The 21,578-nt window shown below is 38.7% G+C and overlaps 1 protein-coding gene across 1 annotated transcript in view; it reads right to left on the bottom strand.

Moving 5' to 3' along the window:
- The window catches only part of DNTT (DNA nucleotidylexotransferase), a 123,358-nt gene that overhangs the window by 39,567 nt on the left and 62,213 nt on the right, over nucleotides 1-21,578 (bottom strand). Inside the window, exon 8 of the mRNA XM_067552901.1 lies at nucleotides 711-813. Coding sequence (XP_067409002.1) covers nucleotides 711-813 — 103 coding nt within the window. The remainder of the gene's footprint in view (nucleotides 1-710; nucleotides 814-21,578) is intronic.

Here is a 21,578-nt window from a genome sequence, read left to right as displayed (position 1 = left end):
CAGCCCACAAAAGCTTATGCGCGCAGGAATTTGTTAGTCTTTAAGGTGCTACAGGACTCTCGTTGTTTTTGCTGTATACAGACTAACATGGCTACCCCTCTGGAACTTCATAGGTATCTGTCTGTTTGGATGCTTTTCCAAACCATTCAAACTTTTGATGTCTTTCCTCATTAACACATTGAAAAATACATGTAAATCCAGAACTGATTAAAAATTATCCTTTCCCTACCAACTGAACTAAAAGCCAGTCTTGCTTAGCTTCTGGGCTTTTCACAACTCACCTCCCGAAGAGAGTTGCCCTTTTACATGAAGCAAAATGATTTCCAATTTAATGCCAAGAAAAGTGACTCTGAAAGCAATATGTCCTCCAGATACAAATAATATTACATTTCATATGAAAGACAACAAAGAATGTGCTTGACATGTAATCAATCCCTTTGAACAGTACAGAAATTAAATTTATAGAGATATTTTTACTAGCACTGAATGTAAAGAGAAGTAGATTGATTATTCCCAGGGGCCATATTTGTTGACCTAAAACAATTTGAGGTACCTGCACCATCTAATATTCAAATCCTTCCTAGAGAGTTAAATATTAGTATCATAAGCATTTCTAAAGCACTCATCACCTATCTCTACATCAATTTACAGTCCTGAATCCAGTGCTGTTACCGAAATTCTTTTGTATCCAAATATTATTTGCTTCATACCTGCTTTTTCCATAAGTCAATCACTTTATGTAAAACGTCTTCCTCTTGTCTTAGTCCTGGACTGGTAATCAAAAAATCTACATCATGTCCAATCTTCTTACCCCTAGCAATAATAAATAGGAAGAAGAATAAAATAGTAAAATTCCTGTTGAATTTCCACCTTATTTTCAAAGAGAATATTTTTGCTGCATTATAAGGAGAGTTTGCAGGATAAAAATGATAGCAATGTTTCTTGAAACATAATCAAAATGGAATCTTCTATTTCTTTTATCAGGACTGTCACAATTCTTTGTTAAGCAATAATTTACAGTATTTGATGTATTTCTACTGTTGTTCAAACTAGATAATACAGATCCTTTTGGTAACTTGAGACATTAAATCTCTCTGATCAAATCCTAGGAAAGAAGGTTTCAGTCATCTTTGGAGGAAATCATAATCAGGATATAATAGTACATATGATGAATCCAGAGCAGTAACAGCTGATAAATTTACCAGTCTAACTGCTGTAGACTGTCTTTGGATTTTGATGGAACATTTTGAATTAACAAAAAGTGTGATTACTGGTAATTTTATTCTTCCCTATTATGACAGACATCAAACATCTGTATGTAGGATATTTCTTCTATTTTAAAATTATTTTCGTTTTCTTTTAATACAATAGTTTAACTTTAATGGGACTACTCATATGATTAATTGTTTACGATGGTGAATAAGGATTCTTTAATCAGACCCTCTATTAATGGGGTTTAACTGGAAATGTTCATTAAGAAAAAAGAACTTTTTTCTTATGGTCTCTTGTCTCTTTACTTAAATCCAAGTGTTCAGCTTGCCCTGTACCCTCTTAAGTTTGATTCATTTTGACAAGTTCATACTATGGTGTAAATGTGAAATGCCAACATATCAAAGTAACTCAATGTAACAGGGAGTAATAATCCTGAACTAGAACCTGCCACCTCTCCCAAGGACTTTTGGGAGAATTAACAAATTAATATTGATAGAGAGTTTTGGAGATTAAAAGAACTATACTTGTGCTAAGTACCCCCACCTATGTTTCTGTTGAAGTAAATGAGCTTTACTGGTGTCAGAAGATAAAGGACAAGATATATAGGGGTCATCTTTAGATTTTTGAAGCATTTGAGAATGCAGTGACTTATTTTGGGGTGAAGTTCACCTGTGGAGTGTAGAACCAGCATGAGGCATTCATCCCACTTTAAGCACTGCCACAGGGGTTGCCTGCGTATTTCTGCATAGTCCCTGCCTATATCAAATCAAAGGTCTGTGATTGGACAGGTACAGGGTCAGGAGTCATGCGACGTGTACTGGCAATAGATCTAGTGGCCCACAAACTCTGTGCATGTAAGTACAGGGGAGATAGAATCACTGCTCCAGCTCATAGCCTGGAGTAGCCGCTATGGGTGGAGTGCAACATACAGCAGCCCTGAATCCTGGCTCTGTGTTGGAGTGGTAGATTTTACCTCCCCAGTCTACCAGTATTTCTTCCACAGAGAGCCTTATTACTTAAACATTATGCAAGATAAGTGAATTACACTCTTGGTGCATTCACAGTCAATACTCTATATGTCATACAGTGTATAGTATGGAATTTCCCCATATTATGATATAATTCAGGTGTGAGTTTCAGTTCTGCACTATTCCCAGCTGGGGTCCAAGTTCCTCTGGCACACTGTAAAGAGAATTTCTCCTCCTAGATCACATTTAAAATTCAAGTCAATCACGTCAATGAAACTGTGGAGAAATGATTCATTTCAAAAGTAAGTTGACAGAGCTCTAGGAAACAAACATTGTGAAATAACTGTTGCACAATAGCTCTGAAAATTGGAAATATCCAAGACAAAAGATTTCCATTTTAGATATGTGGGTGCTAGCATTACGATTTAACCAAATATTCCTTTCTCCTGCAGTGTTTTGTAACACTGAATCAGATTTCCTGAAACGTGGAATATTTGTAAGAATTGATATGGCTGACAGGCATGTCAACTGGCATTCATATGACGGAAAATCATATGATTGACAGACAAGATGCTACAGTAGATGTAGCAGAGAGATATAAGGAAATCTGAATCAGTTTTGTATTTGACAAGTGGACTAATTTACAATAATGCAACTATTGTGCAGTGACTGCACAAACTAAGTTAAAATCTCTTAAGCAGGTGGAAATTTTAAAAGATAAAGTGTGAGCCTAGGCACAGTGTCAGAATAGCAGTTCAAACCTTGAGAAGTTAAAATAATTACAAAATATTCCAGGCAACAGATTTTAGCTTATGCTGTAAGATGGGTTCCATTATATTTTAAAATTACTATAATTAATCAGATGGATAAGGTGGGTGAGATAATATCTTTTATTATATATTCTGTTAGTGAGAGAGACCAGCTTTCAAGCTACACAAGCCTCATCTTCAGATCACATCAACTCTGTGGAACTCGAAGCCTTGTCGCTTTCACCAACAGAAGTTGGCCCAAAAATTACCTCCCTTGTCTCTCTCATATGCTGGGACCAATATAGTTTCAACACCACTGCAAACTATAATTCTACAGAGCTTTTTAGATAGCACTTCTCATTTAAATGTCTCAAAATGCTTTTCAAAGGGGAGAATTACTGTCCCAATTTTAGATATGTGGAAAGTGAGGCACAGAGAGATATGCTTGGTATTAAAGACACAAGATATAAAATATATTATCTTTCTTTCGACCAACTTCTGTTTGGAAGCTACAAGTTATGGTCAGCCAGTGCTCCAGATTCCCCATCAAATTAACCCTCATTAGATTTACCTTCTTTTTGACATAATCAAATCACTCCTGGGACTCTCGGCCTAACTTCCCTCTACAGTATTTACTCTACAGTATTCTACACTTGTTGGTTGTTCTCCCCTCAAAATACTGTAGGAAAATAATTTAGTAGGCTCAAATTTTGCACAGTGTGTTTTAAATGAATAAATGTTTAAGGCCTGTAAATTATGCACAAACACAGAGGAAAGTGTACACTGGTATAGTATGATTATGGAACATGAATAATATTGGTTAAAGGATAATGTAATGGACAATTCAGATGTTAATTTTCCGTGAGAACAACACATGCAATACTTTCGGTTACATTGTAAAATGTAGGGTATATTTTTGGGACGTCTTTATTTCACTTTAATGACTATATCACATCAACACTGATTCTGCCAGCTAGTTGCTTTCAATTCAGTTCAAAGAATGGAGCAGTCTGCTACTGAATTTTGTTAAAGTTAGATGAAGTGGCATTTTGCTAACAAAGAAAAGGTTCACTAATGGAATGACTTGAACAACCTTTCTGCAGAGAAGAATAAAGTGTCAAAACCCTGGAAACCATTTAGTAATCTTTATGCTTATATAAAGTTCAAATGGATATAGAGGAAGATACTGGATTTCCATTTCTATGCTCCCATTTAGGTAAAATATACGCTTATCTTAACCTTAACCTTCCATGCCCTTGAAGTGTAAGAAATGCAGAACAAACAGCAACATCTTATGCTTGTCAGAATAATTGCTTATAGTATCCCAGTATATAACAGGAAAGTAAAATCAAATACAATACAATACCTTCAGATAAATCTGATAAGTTTTAAATGCTTTAGACTAGAACCAATTCATAGTCTTTACAAGTGATCTTTTGTTGTGCTTAAAAATTATTATTTATTGTTTGAATCTCAACTGAGCCCACAATGGGTGAGGCCCTGTTCACAAAAAAAGGAAGGTCTTGAAAAGGTTATTGTCTAAGTGATATATTCTTCCATCACCCCCACTACCACCTCCTTGTTGCTCCTGTTAGTTATCAAGTTTCTTGTTGACATTTTCTGATATCATCTAGGTCTTTCTTTCATTATTCTCTTACAGATTTTCATAAATACAGCACAATGATTTTCACCTATCCTTGCCCCATTAATGTTTCTCTCTCTTACAGGCTTCATCCACCTTCCTTTTTTCTATTAGGCATTATTACATCAGATACGGTGTTTTTCTTCTTTACACCACACTTTATCTACTAATCGCTTTCTATTTTGAATTGTTCTGTGCTCTGTTACTGTGAAGCTCCTATTCCACTCTGTTTTGCTGAGTTATTCAAAGAGTTTAGAATGTATTACTTTTTTGGTGGAAAAATAGAAGTTTTCTTCATTGAAGTTTTTCATTAACACCATAGTGTCATTTCTACTTGTATATTTCTTCTTAGTCCTAGCTCTCCTTCTGTTCCCTGACAATCTTTCAAAATGTACATGTTTATTTTGATGTTGCAAGAAGCTTGTTCCGATCTCCATAAAGATTTCCTACCTGGTTAATACATCTGTTGTATGCTGTGAAATAAACCTGAATGATCTATGTTGGCAATCTAAGCAGTGTTAGTACTGGTCAGGACTTGGATAAGAGACGATCATGGAAAACCCAGTAACATGAAGAACTTTACCAGATCAGGGCCTATATACAAACTTCTGCCCAGACCACAACTTGATTTTTAAGAACTATCCATAATGTTCAAAGAGCACACTTAGGAATTATCTTAAAGAGTCAAAGATAATTTAGGAAAGAGGAAACCAAATCAGTCCTTCTCTGAAGCAGAAAAATAGACCAGATTATCTACTAAAAGTTCCTTTAAACCCAAATGAGTCTTATGGCACACCAAGAATATCTGAATTAATAAGTATTTCTATATATTTAGCTTTACAAAAAGGAGACTTGATCATAGTCTGTAAATGCCTATGGGGGATGGAAGGTGAGATTTCTCATAATAGAAGGTGATTTAATCTAGTAGACAAAGGCATAATAAACAGCTGGAAGCTGAAGCTAAATCAATTCAGACTAAAAATAAAGCCTTTTCTCTTTCTTTTTTTAAAGTGAAGGTAATTTACCCTGGAACAATTTACCTAGGGACATGTGGATTCACCATTACCTGAAGTCTTTAAATCAAAATTCTATTTTTTTTTTTAATTATTCTCTAACTCAACCAGAAGTCATGAGTTTGATGCAAGTACAACTCTATGAAATTCTATGGCCTCTGTTATGCAGGCAGTCAAACTAGAATATCATTAAGGTCACTTTTGGCTTTAAAAAAATCTATGATTCTGTGAGCAATAGGTATTCATTCAATTTATTTAAGTTATGTGGCAGCAGCACTTGGTAATTCTTCTTTAAAGCCAACATTTTAAAATAATCTTACAGGCTCATATTTAATTGATAATTGGATTATTACAGTTTTTACAAATTCTTCTAAAGCAAGACTCTGCTTGATTTTATTTTTGTGTGAAGAAAGTGCACACGAGTTGAATCACTCACCTCAGACCTGGCCCCGTCTACTAAAGAGCAAATTGTTTGGTTGATTTATAATTAGAAACCCAGTGACTATTGTTCTGCTCTTTGGAAGTTTTTGAGCAGGAATGTGATTTACTAATAGTGCTTTCAGGCCAGTCAAAGAAATCTTTCCTCAGAGCTGCCATATTCTGTAATTTAACCAGCCCTCAAATGCATCTTGTGAAGGGCACTAGAACGTTCTCACTAGGGAAAAAAAGGCACTCAATATTTAAAAGGCGAAAGGTTTTTCAGGTAGTCACTGAGACAAATCACCAGGGATGAATTTGTCCCACTGACTCTAAATTCTCAGTGCCTAGATTAAAGGCAAGCCAGCCAATTTCTATTTGTGTTTCTCAGAGAAACAGATGGAACATTTCCATTTTAAAAATTGTTCCGTTTGTACCATTCATATCAGCCAAGCCACTGTCTATTCAGCAAGCCTTCTCTACTCCTTACTCAGGCAAAATTGTCATTGACAACATGGGAACATTATAAATGCTGAATGTGATATATCAGGGCCCGATCCTGCATACAGTTACACCTATGCTTAACTTTACACATGTGAATATTCCAACTGAGTTCAAAGGAACTATTCATGTGCATATAATTAAGCATGTGTGTAAGAACTTCCAGAATCAGAGCCTAAGAGAATAACAGTTGACCATTTTCAATATCTGGTAAACAACATTACATGATAACGGTCATAAACTGATCAACATTTCAGTGTATGAACTAAGAGTCCATTACATAACAGATCATCAAGCATCAAATATCTAATTCATTCAGTAACATAAGACACCATTAACATGTCTGATAGACCTTGTCTACACTGTATGTCATAATAATGTCTTAGAGGAAGGAATAATAGAAAACAGAAATAGACTTTAGAATTATTTAGAATGTATAATGTCAGGCTTCTCGCTTTTTCATTAGACTTTTCTTTCTCAACTAAAATTATGAGAAAAGTTTAGTGTGTGTAGGAGAGTATATGAACTGATAAACACTGAATTTTAGATAATGTTCTGAGTTTACAGTGTGAGGGAACTGGGCTATACCTACCAAAATAGTAGATTCACATTTACAATATATTCTCCATTTCACACATTCAAACTGTATTAATAATTCTAATGGATATTTTTACCCAGATCATTTCCCTGCCTTTTCATTGAGTAAGAAAAAAATGCAGCTGTGAAATAGCCATCAAAGAATGATCACTATCAGGAAAGACAGCAAAACAATCAGGCTATCAGGAATTGTTGGACAACCAATACGCACTATATATATATAAAAAAAAAAAAAAAAACCACATAGCTCTTAAGGTCTCCAGTCCATTTCTTGTTTAATCACATTCTGATAGGGAAAGCTGGGATAACTAGTAAAGAAGAATCCCAGTCCAGAATTGAATGGAGCAGGGGTTTAGGATATCATATCGAAAGTGTGAACAAAATATCAGGTGAGATTAAAAAAAACCCAAAGAACTTAGATTAAAATGAATCCCGCTGAAAGTCATTTGTAGAGTAAGCTGGTCACCAGCTGAGATGCTAGAAGCTGTGTAAAAGAAAATGGTAAGTCCTTTAATTGTGGGAAGAAATATGGGAATTTACTACATGTTAAATCAAATGTATGTCCCACAGCACACTTCTTTTGGGAAAAGCAAGGAAAAGAGCTTGCAGGCAGAGACATCCACAAGTGATATGAAAATATATGATGCTACCTAAATAATCCCTTGAATATAGATAACCACATGTATAACAGTCTATGAAGACCAAAGACAATTGCTAAAGTGATGAAAATCTGACAATAGACAAGGGATTAAATGTTGCAGACTGGTACACAAAGTTAATGGAACTAACAAATTGAGGTACAGGACAATCACCTTTTGTTTAAGTGGCAAACAGAGATTTTGTAGGCAGGAGGATTGTTATTTTAGATACGACAATCATTTACAGATACAATACATGTCACTGTTGTTAAATTAGACATACATATTCAAATTGCAGTATCTTCAATGTGCATGGGTAGGAGTACACATATAATTTCATATATACACATTCACACCATTTTAAAAGCCCCTCCCATTAGCCTTCTTCAATGCCCCCTTAATATTTCTTCTGGGGATGGTTCAACTCCCATTGCAGCTAATGAGAGTTGTATCAGGCCTTATGCCAATAGCACCAGTAGAGGAGCCCAGCAACCCTGGCTTCTAATGCATGTAGGAGCCTTGGTGGGGGCAACTGCTATCATCCCAACACTTTCAGGTAATTTGGAATGGAGGGTCTGCCTCATGAGAGTCTAGCTCTAGAAATGATCACTCTGCCATACCCAGGTCTGGAAAGGATTTTTATGATAATTAGGACTATAACTTTTGCATATTTAACAGGCCCAATTATAGGAAGAGAAGGTCCTAGAATTTAGTACTGAAGTGTGGGAGGCAGAGAACTCAGAGGGAAATCCTGGCCCCACTGAAGTTAATGGCAAACTCCCATTGAATTCAATGTGGTCAGGTTTTACCCATGAACTTTTCTCATTCACTGCAGTATTGCCACAGATTACCAGGAGCGTCTTGAATTAAAAACAATAAGACTAAGTTGAATTAAGTAGATACTAGTTCAGTGAATGTGTCCACACCACATAAGCATCTAAATAACATACCAACAGATAAAGTGTAAATGAAACCCATAACTGAAATTGCTACTGAAGTATTGTCTCACTGAATACACTGGAACCAATGTACGGTAGAACCTCAAAGATATGAACACCTTGGGAATGGAGGTTGTTCGTAACTCTGAACAAAACATTATGGCACAGTACCCTGCAGTCAGTGTCTCCCAGCTGAGGCTGGGAGAGAAAGGTGACATGTGGCAGCACTGCCTGATTTGAAAGCAGTTTCCTGCCCTATTCCTGTTTCTTGCCTTTGGGCTGAACTGGGGGAGGGGCCTGCCCCCATCCTTGGCACTACAAGCCCCAGCTCTCAGCTGCCTCCCCCTGAGGCTCGACTTGCTCAGTGCCAAACTCCAGAGGCAGCACATAGCAGTGGGTTGCTGCCAGCACCCCTCCCTCCCTTGCCCCTTACAATCCCAGAGGTGCTGGCAAGATCCAGGAGTGCAGCCACAGGCAAAGCTTGGGCCACATCAGTGCACAGGCTGTGGCCCTTTAAAACCCCTCCAGAGCACTCCTCCCACTCCAGCTCCAGGCCAGGCTTTGGCTGCAACCTTCAGTTCCTTGCAGCCAGCAGCATCAGCAGGGAGTTTGAGGGGGAGTGGTGAAAATAGCTTCCCCTTCCCAGTGGGGTGGGAGGCGGTGAAACAGCACCCTTGGCTTATAGGAACAGTGCAGACCCCGGACTGTTTCTGCTCTGCATGCTGACCTTGCAATATAGGCACAATGTTTGCTATAATTAGTTCAGGGCCAACAGTGAAACAGGTGCTTTCCAGACAGAGCCAAAAATGTGAGGATGCATTCATGATGGAAGCTTTATGCCAAAGAGCTTTGTTGAATGAAAGGAGTAAGAGTGTTTCTCAGCTTTTACAGTGATAGAAACTGGAAAATACACAAATAAATTAGAAAATTAGCATTAATGTAAGATAAATATTTTGCAGATTATAATAAAATACTTATCTTCTTTGAAATTGTGGGCAGATAAGGTCATTTTGTCAAAAAAAATGTAAATTGGATAATCTGATCAACCCCATGCTAAATGTTAACAGCCTTAATGGCAGCATAATTATTATACCAATACATTGCTATCACAAATGACCAGCTAAACCCTAGATACCACACAGAAGCCATTCTTCAAATCAGTGTCAGTTTTAGTTCAGCAGTTCCCCTTAATATTCAAGTCAGCTCTGCATTTTTCAAAACAGTATGTAGATTCAAGTGTCGATGCAACACTGGTTCACATACACACAGAATAGGTAGTAGGGAAAAAAGGTTTATTGAAGCGAACTGAAGTTAATGGCCCAAAACACACTGATGTAGGGAAAACACAGAAATAACAGAATGCAAAAAGTTACCATTTTCACATTTGACTTAGGGTGCACACCTTCTCTTTGTTTTGTTAAAGCGAAAGTGAAAGGAGGGCGTGTTCAACAAGAAGAAATCCCAGATGCTCAGTCATATAACCTTTGCACCAAATTCACATGCACACTAGCTGTATAATCTATACACCGTCCATCTGCCAACAGGGACAAAGATACAAACTTGATGAGGAAGCCAGGCGCAAGACTTTCCTTTACAATTCATCATGTCATATGGTCAGAAGAAAGATCTAGAGAGTTCATCCTGTCAAAGGTGTAGTAAAACAAACATTTCAAGTGCTGTAGCTACCATAATCACATAGAACCCATCCTGGAGTCCTAAGTCAGGGAAGATTTCCACTGCAGTATTGGAACTGTAAATAGGAAGTCACACCAGAGACAAGTAACTCAGTTCAACTTACATTTGCATATGCAAGAGCATAATTTAGCCCAGAGATATGCCTCCCCTCAAGCTTAAAGTCCTATTCACCATACATTTTCTGTTTGGCTAAAGCACGTGGCATTTGTTGCTTTAGAACAAGCAAATAACTTTTTACCCCCACCGATTTCCCCAGTACTTAGTCCTTAATTTTCAGGAATCAGACATGGGAAATGAGGAAAAGAATAACACCTACTTTGTCTTATCAAGGTGGGGAAAAGTTCTTCAGCCCAGTTTCTGCCCCTACACTTTGCTTTGGGGACTAGGGTCCCAACTGCCATGATTGGCTGATTCACTGCTGGGCACCCTGATTGGTCACCTCCCTCCCTCCAGAATGGGGGTTATGATAATATCATATGTAATATCTGCTGAGATAGTGGTATTTTGAGCATGATACTTTGGCTAAAATTTTGAAAGTGACCTTGGATTTTGGGTGCTTCAGATTTCAGTTCTTCAGCTTGGGCTTGATTTTCAGAAATGTGCATCAGTCACCCATCTGAAGTCAATGGGAGCTGTGGGACCTTTCTGAAAAGCCAAACCCAAAGTGACTGAAGTTTTAGACCCAAAAACAGAGGTCACATTTTGACATTTTCAGCGTAGTCATTTATAAAATGGGGATTATTCTTCCATAACTGTGCATCACAAGTCTTTTGTGAGATTTAATTTTTTATTTCTGAAATGCTCTAATAGGATGCCAATGAATGTCTGAAATGGCACTAATCAAATCAAATTAGAATACATTCTGCCAGTGGCAAAGAAAATAAAAATTAAAATTGACTTTGTTATATATTTAACTGGACAGATAGCATACAGTTGTGATAGGGTGTAGCACGGGGTCCGGTCCGACCCCGCAGTTGTGGCCCTTCTTCAGGCCCTGGCTTGGAGGAAGGCCACAGTACCTTCCTACAAAGGGAATGTTAGCTGTGGCTATGAGTCTGTCGCCCCGGCCCTCAGGCAGGGCGGGCAGGCAAGCAGTGTCCTTGAGTCAGGAGGGCAGGGGACGGTATTCGTTCTCTGTGTGGCAAGGATAAGGGGGAGGGAAGGAGGACGCAGGCCCACCCAACTCCACTGCGTCCTAGCCCAGGGCCCTAGCAATGGCAAAGGTGTTGCCACTAAGTTGGCCGGGCTCCTGCCGCAACACGCCGACGGGGCTTGCCCCTTGTACAGCCACACCTATGGCTGTCCCTGGGCCACTTCCTCCCCGTATCCCCCGGTACCTGCGTCCTCTGGTTCCTCAGGGTCGCTGGGGTACACCGCCCAGGGCAAACCAGCCAGTTCCTCCTCATGCACGGGTGGCAAGGCGGGGAGCTCCTCAGCGAGGGGCAGCTCCTCCAGGTCCCAGGGATCAAGGTAGGGCTCAGTCTCAGGCAGCTCCTGGTCAGGTCCTGCCTCTGGGGGCTCGGCTTCCGGCAGCTCTTCCAAGTCGGGGCTGGTCTCAGGGGGGAACTCCCAGCCCTCCATCTCAGGGGGCTCGGGCCCCGAGGTCTGGCCCAGTCCTTCAGGCCGGTAGGCCTAGGCCAGTCTAGAAGGCCTGGAGGCCTATCCAGCCCTTAGAGGCGGGCCGCTGGGCTCACTCCCGGGGCCTCTGTGCTGGGAGGTGTTCGCCTGTGTCAGCAGCCCGGCCTGGTTCAGGCCTTGGCTGTAGCCAGCGGGGCTGCACATCTGCCTCTGGCAGCAGCTTCCTCCTCTCTAAGCTGTGGGGCCTGCTTCTTATGGTCTCAGCCTTGGCTGAGGCTCCACCCCTTTGGTGCTGGATTGGTCGGCTGGCAGGACCTATCCCTAGCCGGCCTCCCGGTTGCCGGGCAGACTGGGTGGCCGGCCCTTTTTCTGTCTGACCCCGCAGTTGTGGCCCTTCTTTGGGCCCCGGCTCGGAGGAAGGCCACTGCATCTTCCTACATAGGGATTCAAACTCGTTTTGGGGAAACTTGTGGTTGAAATACAGAATATGTGTAAATTTGTCTGCAGCATTAATTTTCACTAATTTACTATAAAATAGTTTTTAAAAACTAGAATGTATCCAAGAAGAAAACAAAGAAAAACATGAGCCAGTATTCTCATGGGTGACTTTAAGTTAGACCTCAGTGGTAGCAAATAGCAGCTTCCTCACCCTGCCAAGATATTCAACAGAAACTCAACAGAGCCACATAAGTATTTTGACTAAGATTCACTGATGTCTCCTCCAGAGCACTACTTGAGGGTGAAGACTTTATAAAAATGCTACTCTTCTTAACCAATGGAACACTAATTCTGATTCACCAGAGGTAGAATTCATTTTACATGGCTGCGGAAGCTATTTTATTTTTGAAGTTCATCCCAGCTCTCAACTAGAGTATCAATGGAAAATCCTTTTTGCCTTAGGAACAGAAACTTTACTTATACTTCATATGGGAATACAGCCTTTCAATACTAGATACACAAAACCTAGCATGTAGAGTATGTCATGCCCATCCAGCAGGGCAGGATATCAGTCATTTCAGAGCATAGGTAGTTCCTGACCAAGAGAATTTTAGAAAAACAGAGTAATGCTTTTGAAAACTAGAATGCAGAGTAATTATTTAAAAGATGGTCTTCCTGCTGTCAAACTAGGATAAATAAGTGCCACCTGATATAGCAGAAAGGCTCACCCTTCTGGTTATTTATGTGAATTATATTATCAGGATGAAATTTACTCAAGACCTCTGCAGCACCACTTCATTCCCATGTAAATCCTAATTTCACCGTCACTGACTAACCTAGCTTCAAATTGTACAGTGATGCATATTATCCACCTAGTCACTCACTGCATGCACTTTCCAGAATCAAGTATATGTTGTGCCAGTATGTCTATGTCTTTTACATGCTAGACACAAATGGAATCCAAATCTCTTTCCCCAGAGTACTAGACACCTGACTACTCTTCTTTAATTCCTGATGATGTCTCTTTTGCAAACATTTAATCTTTGAAACCTGGCTTTAACAATATTTTTAATATTTCTTAAGATCAATAGGCCTTTCATGTAATTAGAAGAAAAGGTCAAGAAATTATTATTCATGGAGGACCAGAAATCACTAGTAGCAAAGAATTGAAAGTAAACTTGTCCATTCATCTCTAAAACCCATGTCAAATCGGCTGCACAAAAATTTATGAAACTGCTTGAAAATATTATAGTGTAGACCCTTGACATGCTTATTTACATAGCTCTTTGCAGAAATAATGAACTGACAAGTGGTGATTTTATCTTTAAGGTCTCTTGTCCACACTGACTTTGTGTGTCAGTTTTTGTTCATATCACTCTTTTTTCAGGGCATGCTCAGTTAAGACTTGAAAACATAAATCAATGTGAGGCCTCTTTTATACATGGGTATAGTGAAAAAGCATGCTGTTGTGTGCACAACAATCTGGGGAATTTAACCGAATTCAAGAATAGAAGATCTGTGGCCAGAGAACTTTTCTCACCTAAATCAGGAAACAGAAAGTCATTCTACCAATCATAGAATCATAAAAGATTAGGATTGGAAGGGACCTCAGGAGGTCATCTAGTGCAACTCCCTGCTCAAAGGAGGACTAACCTCAGCTAAATCATCCCAGCCAGGGATTTGTCAAGCCACAGCCTAAAAACCTCTAAAGATGGAGATTCCACCACCTCCCTAGGTAACCCATTCCAGTGCTTCATCACCCTCCTAGTGAAAAACTTTTTCCTAATATCCATCCTAGACCACCCCCACTGCAATTTGAGACCGTTGCTCCTTGTTCTGTCATCTGCCACCACTGAGAACAGCCTAGCTCCATCCTCCCTGGAACCCCCATTCAGGTAGTTAAAGGCTGCTATCAAATCTCCCCTCATTCTTCTCTTCTGCAGACTAAACAAGCCCAGTTCCCTCTCAGCCTCTCCTCATAAGTCTTGTGCTCCGGCCCCCTAATCATTTTTGTTGGCCTCCGCTGGACTCTCTCCAACTTGTCCACATCCTTTTTGTAGCGGAGGGCCCAAAACTGGACTCAATACTCCAAATGCGGACTCATCAATGCCAAATACAGGGGAATAATCATTTCCCTCGATCTGTTGGCAATGCTCCTACTAATGCAGCCCAATATGCTATTAGCCTTCTTGGCAACCAAGGCACACTGCTGACTCATATCCAGCTTCTTATCCATTGTAACTCCCAGGTCCTTTTCTGCAGAACTGCTGCCTAGCCCATTGGTTCCCAGTCTGTAGCTGTACATGGGATTCTTCCGTCCTAAGTGCAGGTCTCTGCACTTGTCCTCGGTGAACCTCATCAGACTTCTTTTGGCCCAATCCTCCAATTTGTCTAGGTCCCTCTGTATCCTATCCCTACCTTCCAGGGTATCTACCACTCCCCCTAGCTTAGTGTCATCTGCAAACTTGCTGAGGGTGCAATCTACCCCATCCTCTAAATCATTAATGAAGATGTCGAACAAAACCGGCCCCAGGACCAACCACTAGGGCACTCTGCTTGTTACTGGCTGCCAGCTAGACATGGAGCCATTGATCACTACCCGTTGAGCCTGATGATCTAGCCAGCTCTCTATCCATTTTATAGTCCATTCATCCAACCCATACTTCTTTAACTTGCTGATAAGAATACTGTAGGAGACTCTATCAAAAGCTTTGATGGTCCATATAATATGGTCCATACATTTTAATAGCATCTGATGGGTTTTTGTGTGGTTTGTTGTGCGGCTTTTTGTTTTGAAGTTGTTGGTTTTGGGGGTTAGTTTTGGGGGTTGTGTTTTGGTTTTTTGAGGGGAAGGACCTTATGCAAGGCAAATATTGACGTTAATTCTTCTCTACCTTTGCTTAAAAATTCAGTGGTATTAAACAGAAGATTAGATTATCAGTCTTCATTTCCTGCACGTCTTATTCGATCTATGTTTTTATCAAATGTATTGCAGAACTATATTCTGCATTAGTTTGTATTACCAAAGGAAATATTAACAATCCCTGTCATGAAATACCTGTAGTAATGAGACATTTGTAGTAGCACTAAAGGTAACTTACCTTAGTGAAAAAGAAACACATGGATTAATCTCACAGTGGGGTTTGTTTTGTTTTTTTTGCAAAAGGAAAAGGGTTAAATTCCCACATAAATTCAAATTTATTAAAATGGCCATGGAAAGAAATAATTATTGTGAATTCATTTTAAATTAATGGTACTGTAGAAAAGACACTTAAAAGTGTTGGTAAACCAACTCCTGTGCTATTGCAAAGTGTGGGGGGAGGAAGTTAACTCATATAGTGTAGTTAAAATGACTGGTCATATAATCATTACATTTTTATGGAACATTTTCCTTTTTCTGTTAAAAAACCATAGGCATCTGTATGTACTGTAATAGTTCTATTGCCTGTAAAGTATTGTCCTCTAGTTTTCAGGTATGTGTATTTAGCTGTCTTTAACTATATCCTGATGCTGAAGATTACTCCTGTCTTGGCTTTGGTGCAAAATGATTTTCTAGTACTAATAGCTCTAGACTCAGTGAATTCCATGTCTGAAATAAATCCACTACTTCACCATCCAAACAAAACTATGCTTAAGCTTTGAATCATTGGTAGTTCCGTCTCAATTTCATGTAAATAATGCAACTCTACCTGGAAGCTGTCCATATAATTTCAAGCTTTTAAAGCTTATGAAATGTACCATACCAATCTGTCACAGTTTTATTTAGTCATAAAATACATTGCTCAAGGTTTCCTTTTGCTGTCTTGGCAAATCTTGTAAATTCCATTCCATTCCAATCAAGCATTTCAAATGACATCATAGCAACTTCCTGCATGCATAAATTTTCTTGAGTGCCAATCAATGCTGAAGCAAAAACCCTTCTACGCTGTTCAAAAAGATATGCACTCCAATGAGTATTGATGTGGATTTGGGATCTGATGTACTCAGCTGAAATAAGAATACGCAGATGATGGTACTTTAGTCTTAAAACATCTATCTGGTTTTGCCTGCACAAATTCGACTGTCAGCATATTTTACAAAAAACATGCAGCAAACTTTCTCACTCTTGAGAAATATTCTTCATGACTATAGGTATGGTTATCCAGAAATATAAAGTTTTACATATACTGATATTTGCAAAAAAAAGGAGTATGTTGTAATAGTTAGTAAGCACTCAAGAGTCAGGTTTTTCAGGTGAGAAGGCACAGGATTTTTATTAATTGCAAGAGCACTAATCTGAGACGAAGTCTGTTCAGGTGTCTCAAAACGCGTAGTTTGTGCTGACCTAGATCAGAGGCCTAATGCAGGCATTAGCAAAGTCACTTTCATATTAATAGCATTATGTTAACTAAGGTTAAAGGTGGAAAAATTCTTCAATGACTTGTACTGGCAAAGAACCCAGCATGCCCCAAAATTATCTCACAACGTTCCGTGAATTCCTATAGTTTATTATTCCTGAATGAGTCATAAATAAGATAACGAAGTATTTTATATATTTTCTGCAACAAGAAACTGAGGTAGGATTATGAAAAGGTAGGTGAAATCCTGAAAAATCTTAAATCAGTCCTTACCCAGGAAAACCTCCCATTAGACCCAGTCCTGAGTGGCCTGAGCACTAACAACTAATGACTGACTTTAGTGGGAGTTGTAGATGATCACTATTTCTCAGGAAAGGATCCAATAGAGATTTGCCTGCATAAAAAGAGAGTAAGGACATCAAGGTTTGGTGAAGAGATTATATCAACATTCATCTGACACTAAATAGACTGAAGTGGGGCATATAGGCCTTGTGCTGGTACTCTGCTCAGGGGGTAAATTTCACCCCCTGAGATGTATTTTTAAATATCTGTTTAATTTAAATACGGAAAATCAACATCTAGTTCCAAAAGATATTTTTGTCCAAAATGTCAGAGATCTGAGCTGAACTTGTGAAATGTCTTGACATTCCAAGATTGTGGAGTCAAAAACTTTTCTGTTTATTTCTTCCATCCCTGCTGGCACATAAACTATCCAGGTGCCACATTTAAAAAGGCATTAGTGGAAAACCCAAGCCGCAACTAAGCTAGATATATTTGCTAGAACAATAACCCAGTGATCTCTTCAGCTTCATTAATAATGTAGCAGGGGAAAATAGAAAGGTCAGCTGCATTCAAATTATTTACTGAAATAAGTAGACAACAGTCTAGGTTATTAATTATGAAAGCATTATATTTCAAAAAATGCCTTTATGAAGCTATTTGTTGCACTTACATTTTTAACTGGGAAAAAAAGATTTTGCAGCTCAGGCAAATTCCATTTACTAGTTTAGATTTTTATTATCCAAAAGAGGGTTGTTTGGTTTCGAATTATATTTCTATTCTACTTGCTCAGAATCTCATTAATATATATAAACTAATACGTTTGAAAGATTACATTTTATTTTGAAGGAAAGGAGAAGACAATATTTTTCTTTACTGAAGCTATAATAAAATTAACTAATGGCAGCACATTTGTTGGGTTAAAGCCTTCTGGTGGCACAGCTGAAATGTGCATTTAATCGCAACCCATTTTAATTCTCCCTAGCTAACTCCTTTGAGGGTTTTAATTGTATTATTCCTTTGTCATACTTAGCACTGAAACGTCCAACAAAATGTTCTTTTCCAATGTTTGACTATTTCGACATTTCCAAAATCGAAACATTCACTTGGAACAATTTAAAAGACAGTATCAATAACTAGTAGGAGAAAAAACGTGCACTTTTCAAAAGTGTACAAAAAGTTCAGGCTAGAGTTCACTTACTCAGGAAGCGATGGGGCAATCTGCAGAATCAAGCCACCACAAAAAGAAAGGTTGCTGCTGGCTTCCTACTCAGCTGTACAGGGAGTTATATAAACATGACAGCCTTCCCATAAATATTCCTTGAACTGAGAAATGGATTACTTATATTCAACCAAATGAAGACAAAAAAAAAACTGTTGGACAGTCTTTTAGCATAAAATGGTATCAAGTCTCTTCCATTTGAGCTAGTGCAGTATAGCTGAGAGGAACAGACAGCTATTTGTATGTGTGGTGAAGTCAGGAAGATATGAAAAGAATGTGTTTTGGAAAGCTAATCTGTCTAAAGTTTTTCTAATTTGTTTCAGAACTTTTGTTAAGAGACGTATTAGCTCTCCTTTTTTATTGAGAGATAAAAAGACCTTTCTGTCTTAAGTGACTTTAAGATACTTATTTCTTAGACTGATAGTCTTGTACACTGATAGATGCTTGAATTCAGGGACTATCAAAGCCCAGTTTTGGATGGCCAGTAGCGTACCCCAGTACTTTCCATGCACTTGAAGTGAACTCTTCTACAGTTGTATTCCCAGCAAATCTTTTAGGTGTGATGTTGCCATTTACCCATCTATTCTTGTGTGTCTCTACTGATTGTGGGAAAATTCAACCACCTAAATTAGAGTTTCACTCCAAAAAGTGATTATGTAAAAATGGCATCTTCTTACTCAACTTTTCTCTGTGTGTCTCAGAGCCTTATCTTCTTAATTTAAAGATTTTACCATTGTTTTGCTCCTGATAGCATTACAGAGACAATGCAACTTTAGGGTACTGAGCTTGAGTCTATTCCTTCTTGTACATCTTCAGAATTAAGTTTATTAAGTCTTCGGTTATGCAAACACATATACTTGCTTAGTATTAATGTCATTACATGTGGCTCTACTCACATGCTTGAAGTTGAGCAGACGTGTGAGTTCACAGGATTGATGCAAATCAGCTCTAATCAACTATGCCTATGTACATCTACAGAAAATAATGGGTATGAAAAGGTGTCACTGAAGCAAGAGTGAAAAAAATGAAGTTATTGTACATTTTTGTATCTTTTAAGATCTAATTTGGTCTGTAGAATCTAGCAAATTTATATAACAGCTGAACCCAATTTAGCTCTCAGAACCCAGGTTATGTTTGCAAGTCGAGGCTGTCACTAAGCAGAAACATCCTTTACTTTTAAACTGAGCATATTTGATATGGAAGTTACTGAGAGACAACAAACATGGAACCCCAAAATGCCATTTTTACGGTTCTTTTTCAGATAAGAATTGCACTGTAAATTGTACTTAAATCTATCTTCCACCCCATGGTCTTAAGTAAATCCCTCCAGAGAGGTCCAATAGCAGATTGGCTTTGATGAAATCTTCCTTGCGTGGCTTCAAGACATGATCTTCAGTCTATCCAAGGAGCTCATCAGGTAGACTTAGTTGATTTAATCCTAAATTGAAAAGTTCTGAGGTTAGTAATTGACTTCTTAAATCCCAAAGTGTGGCAAAGGGATATTCTACTGAGAATTATACTCTTCAGTGTTCCCTTTTTCTTTCTTTTCGTAGAGTTCTCACTATTTATTTTCAGAGAATCTCTCAAAAAGCCAGTCAGATCATATTTCTCTGAACAGTAAAGTCTTGTTTTGGCTTCTTCCCCAATATTACCTGCCTTTATAACTCTGCATTGTTGTGTAGCTTCTAATAATTCTTCCCCCCAATTTTATGAGCATTTTATTTAAAGAGGCCTATAGTCTGCCTTCATTTCTTTTGCTTTAGCCTTGCTGTTGGTTTTCTTGGCCAACGTTTGGAGATATGTATAACTGGAGCACCAAAAGTTGCACCTGAAAATTCTTCCATATACAGATGGGAATTATATCGCTTCTACTTCGTGATGCTCCTACTAAAATCAGAATCAGGACTCCCACTGACTTTAAGCCTGTTAAACAGAAAGTACCAGTAAGCTACTGATCAATGCATCTTCTTTAATTTTCCTGTCAACTTTCATTAAGGATACTCAGCCTACCTTTGCTAATGCTAGCAATGTAATGGCATATAATGTACTACAACAACAGATGCAGATCCTTAGATCAACAAATGGAAACTTCACAAGCACCAGTCCCTAATAAAGAATAATCAAGACAGACAAAATGGGTATAACTGGACACCATAACTTCTGCAGTAGAAATAAATAACCAAGACTTTATGCTCCATTTACTGGACCAGGACACTACATTAGATTTTCAAAATGACCTTAGTATGGAGATAAATAATGGATTTCACACAGTTTAATTATTATCAGCATATGCAGTGAAGCTAGTTTAGTCCATACAGATAGATTGATAGAACTCTTTCTCAATAAGAGGTGGTAATCTATATAGTTTCAAAAGCTTTACTTTTGTTTCAAATCAGCTCTACTGAACATTGTAAATGACCTATAAAAGGTGGTGGCTGTAGACTGAGTCTACACTTCTCAACTCCTTTTCCCATTTACATTGGGTTGGAGGTGTCCACGATTCTTCACCACTCCTTCCTGTCCATGGCAGGGCTTCATAGGTCTTGGAGTTCCAGTCCTTTTTAATCTCTTGATACAGTCTTTATATTGTCTTCTTGGTCTTCCACATCCTTTCTTGTTCTCCTCCTCCTCCCATGCTTTCTTTGCTCCATTCCTTCCTGTGGCCATGTTTCTCCTCTCCTATATTTTCTTCCATCTTGTACCTCAGCATTGCCACCAAATCTCTCTCAAGGATTTTGAGAGACTGACTTAACTAGGTGATGCCCCAATAGGGTGTTTGGATCATCCTTACCCTTCCAAAGAGGCATAATCATCTCCATTCTCCAGTCATCTGGTATCCCTTTCAGCAGACACACAGTAATCTATGAAGCAACTTTACTTCAATAGCTCCAACTGCCTTGAACATATCAGCAGTCCTCTCTTCTTCATCAGCCACTTTACTTTTCTTCATCTTATTCGGGGCTTCTTTTACCTCCTCTAGAGAGAGTGATACCTTTTGAAGCTTCCCCATAACTGTCAGCAGTGCTTGCACTTGCAACTCTTTCATCTCATTTAACAGCCTTTGGGAATATTTTTTCCATACCTCTACCACCTCTTCAGGGTTCGTCACCACTCAGTTCCTGTCCTTCACACACAAAGTTTTCTTTGTCATTACGCTGATTATGTCAAACTTAATTATGTTACAGTCATGTACTTATGAAGATCCACAACACATATCCTGAACCAAACTGTGCATTACTCTGGACTAAGCATGATCACAAGATCATTGGTGCTTACAAGTTTCTCTTCTCATGATTAGTTCTGCCACACAATCATAATTCTCAGCATAGGACATCAAACCATCTTTACAGCAAC

This window comes from Emydura macquarii, unplaced genomic scaffold (genome assembly GCF_026122565.2).
Source record: "Emydura macquarii macquarii isolate MOO-44397 ecotype Brisbane River unplaced genomic scaffold, CSIRO-AGI_Emac_v2 contig_1390, whole genome shotgun sequence".
Taxonomy (NCBI): domain Eukaryota; kingdom Metazoa; phylum Chordata; order Testudines; family Chelidae; genus Emydura; species Emydura macquarii.
The sequence above is the reverse complement of the archived record's forward strand: the minus strand, read 5'-3'. Positions and strand labels throughout refer to the sequence as shown.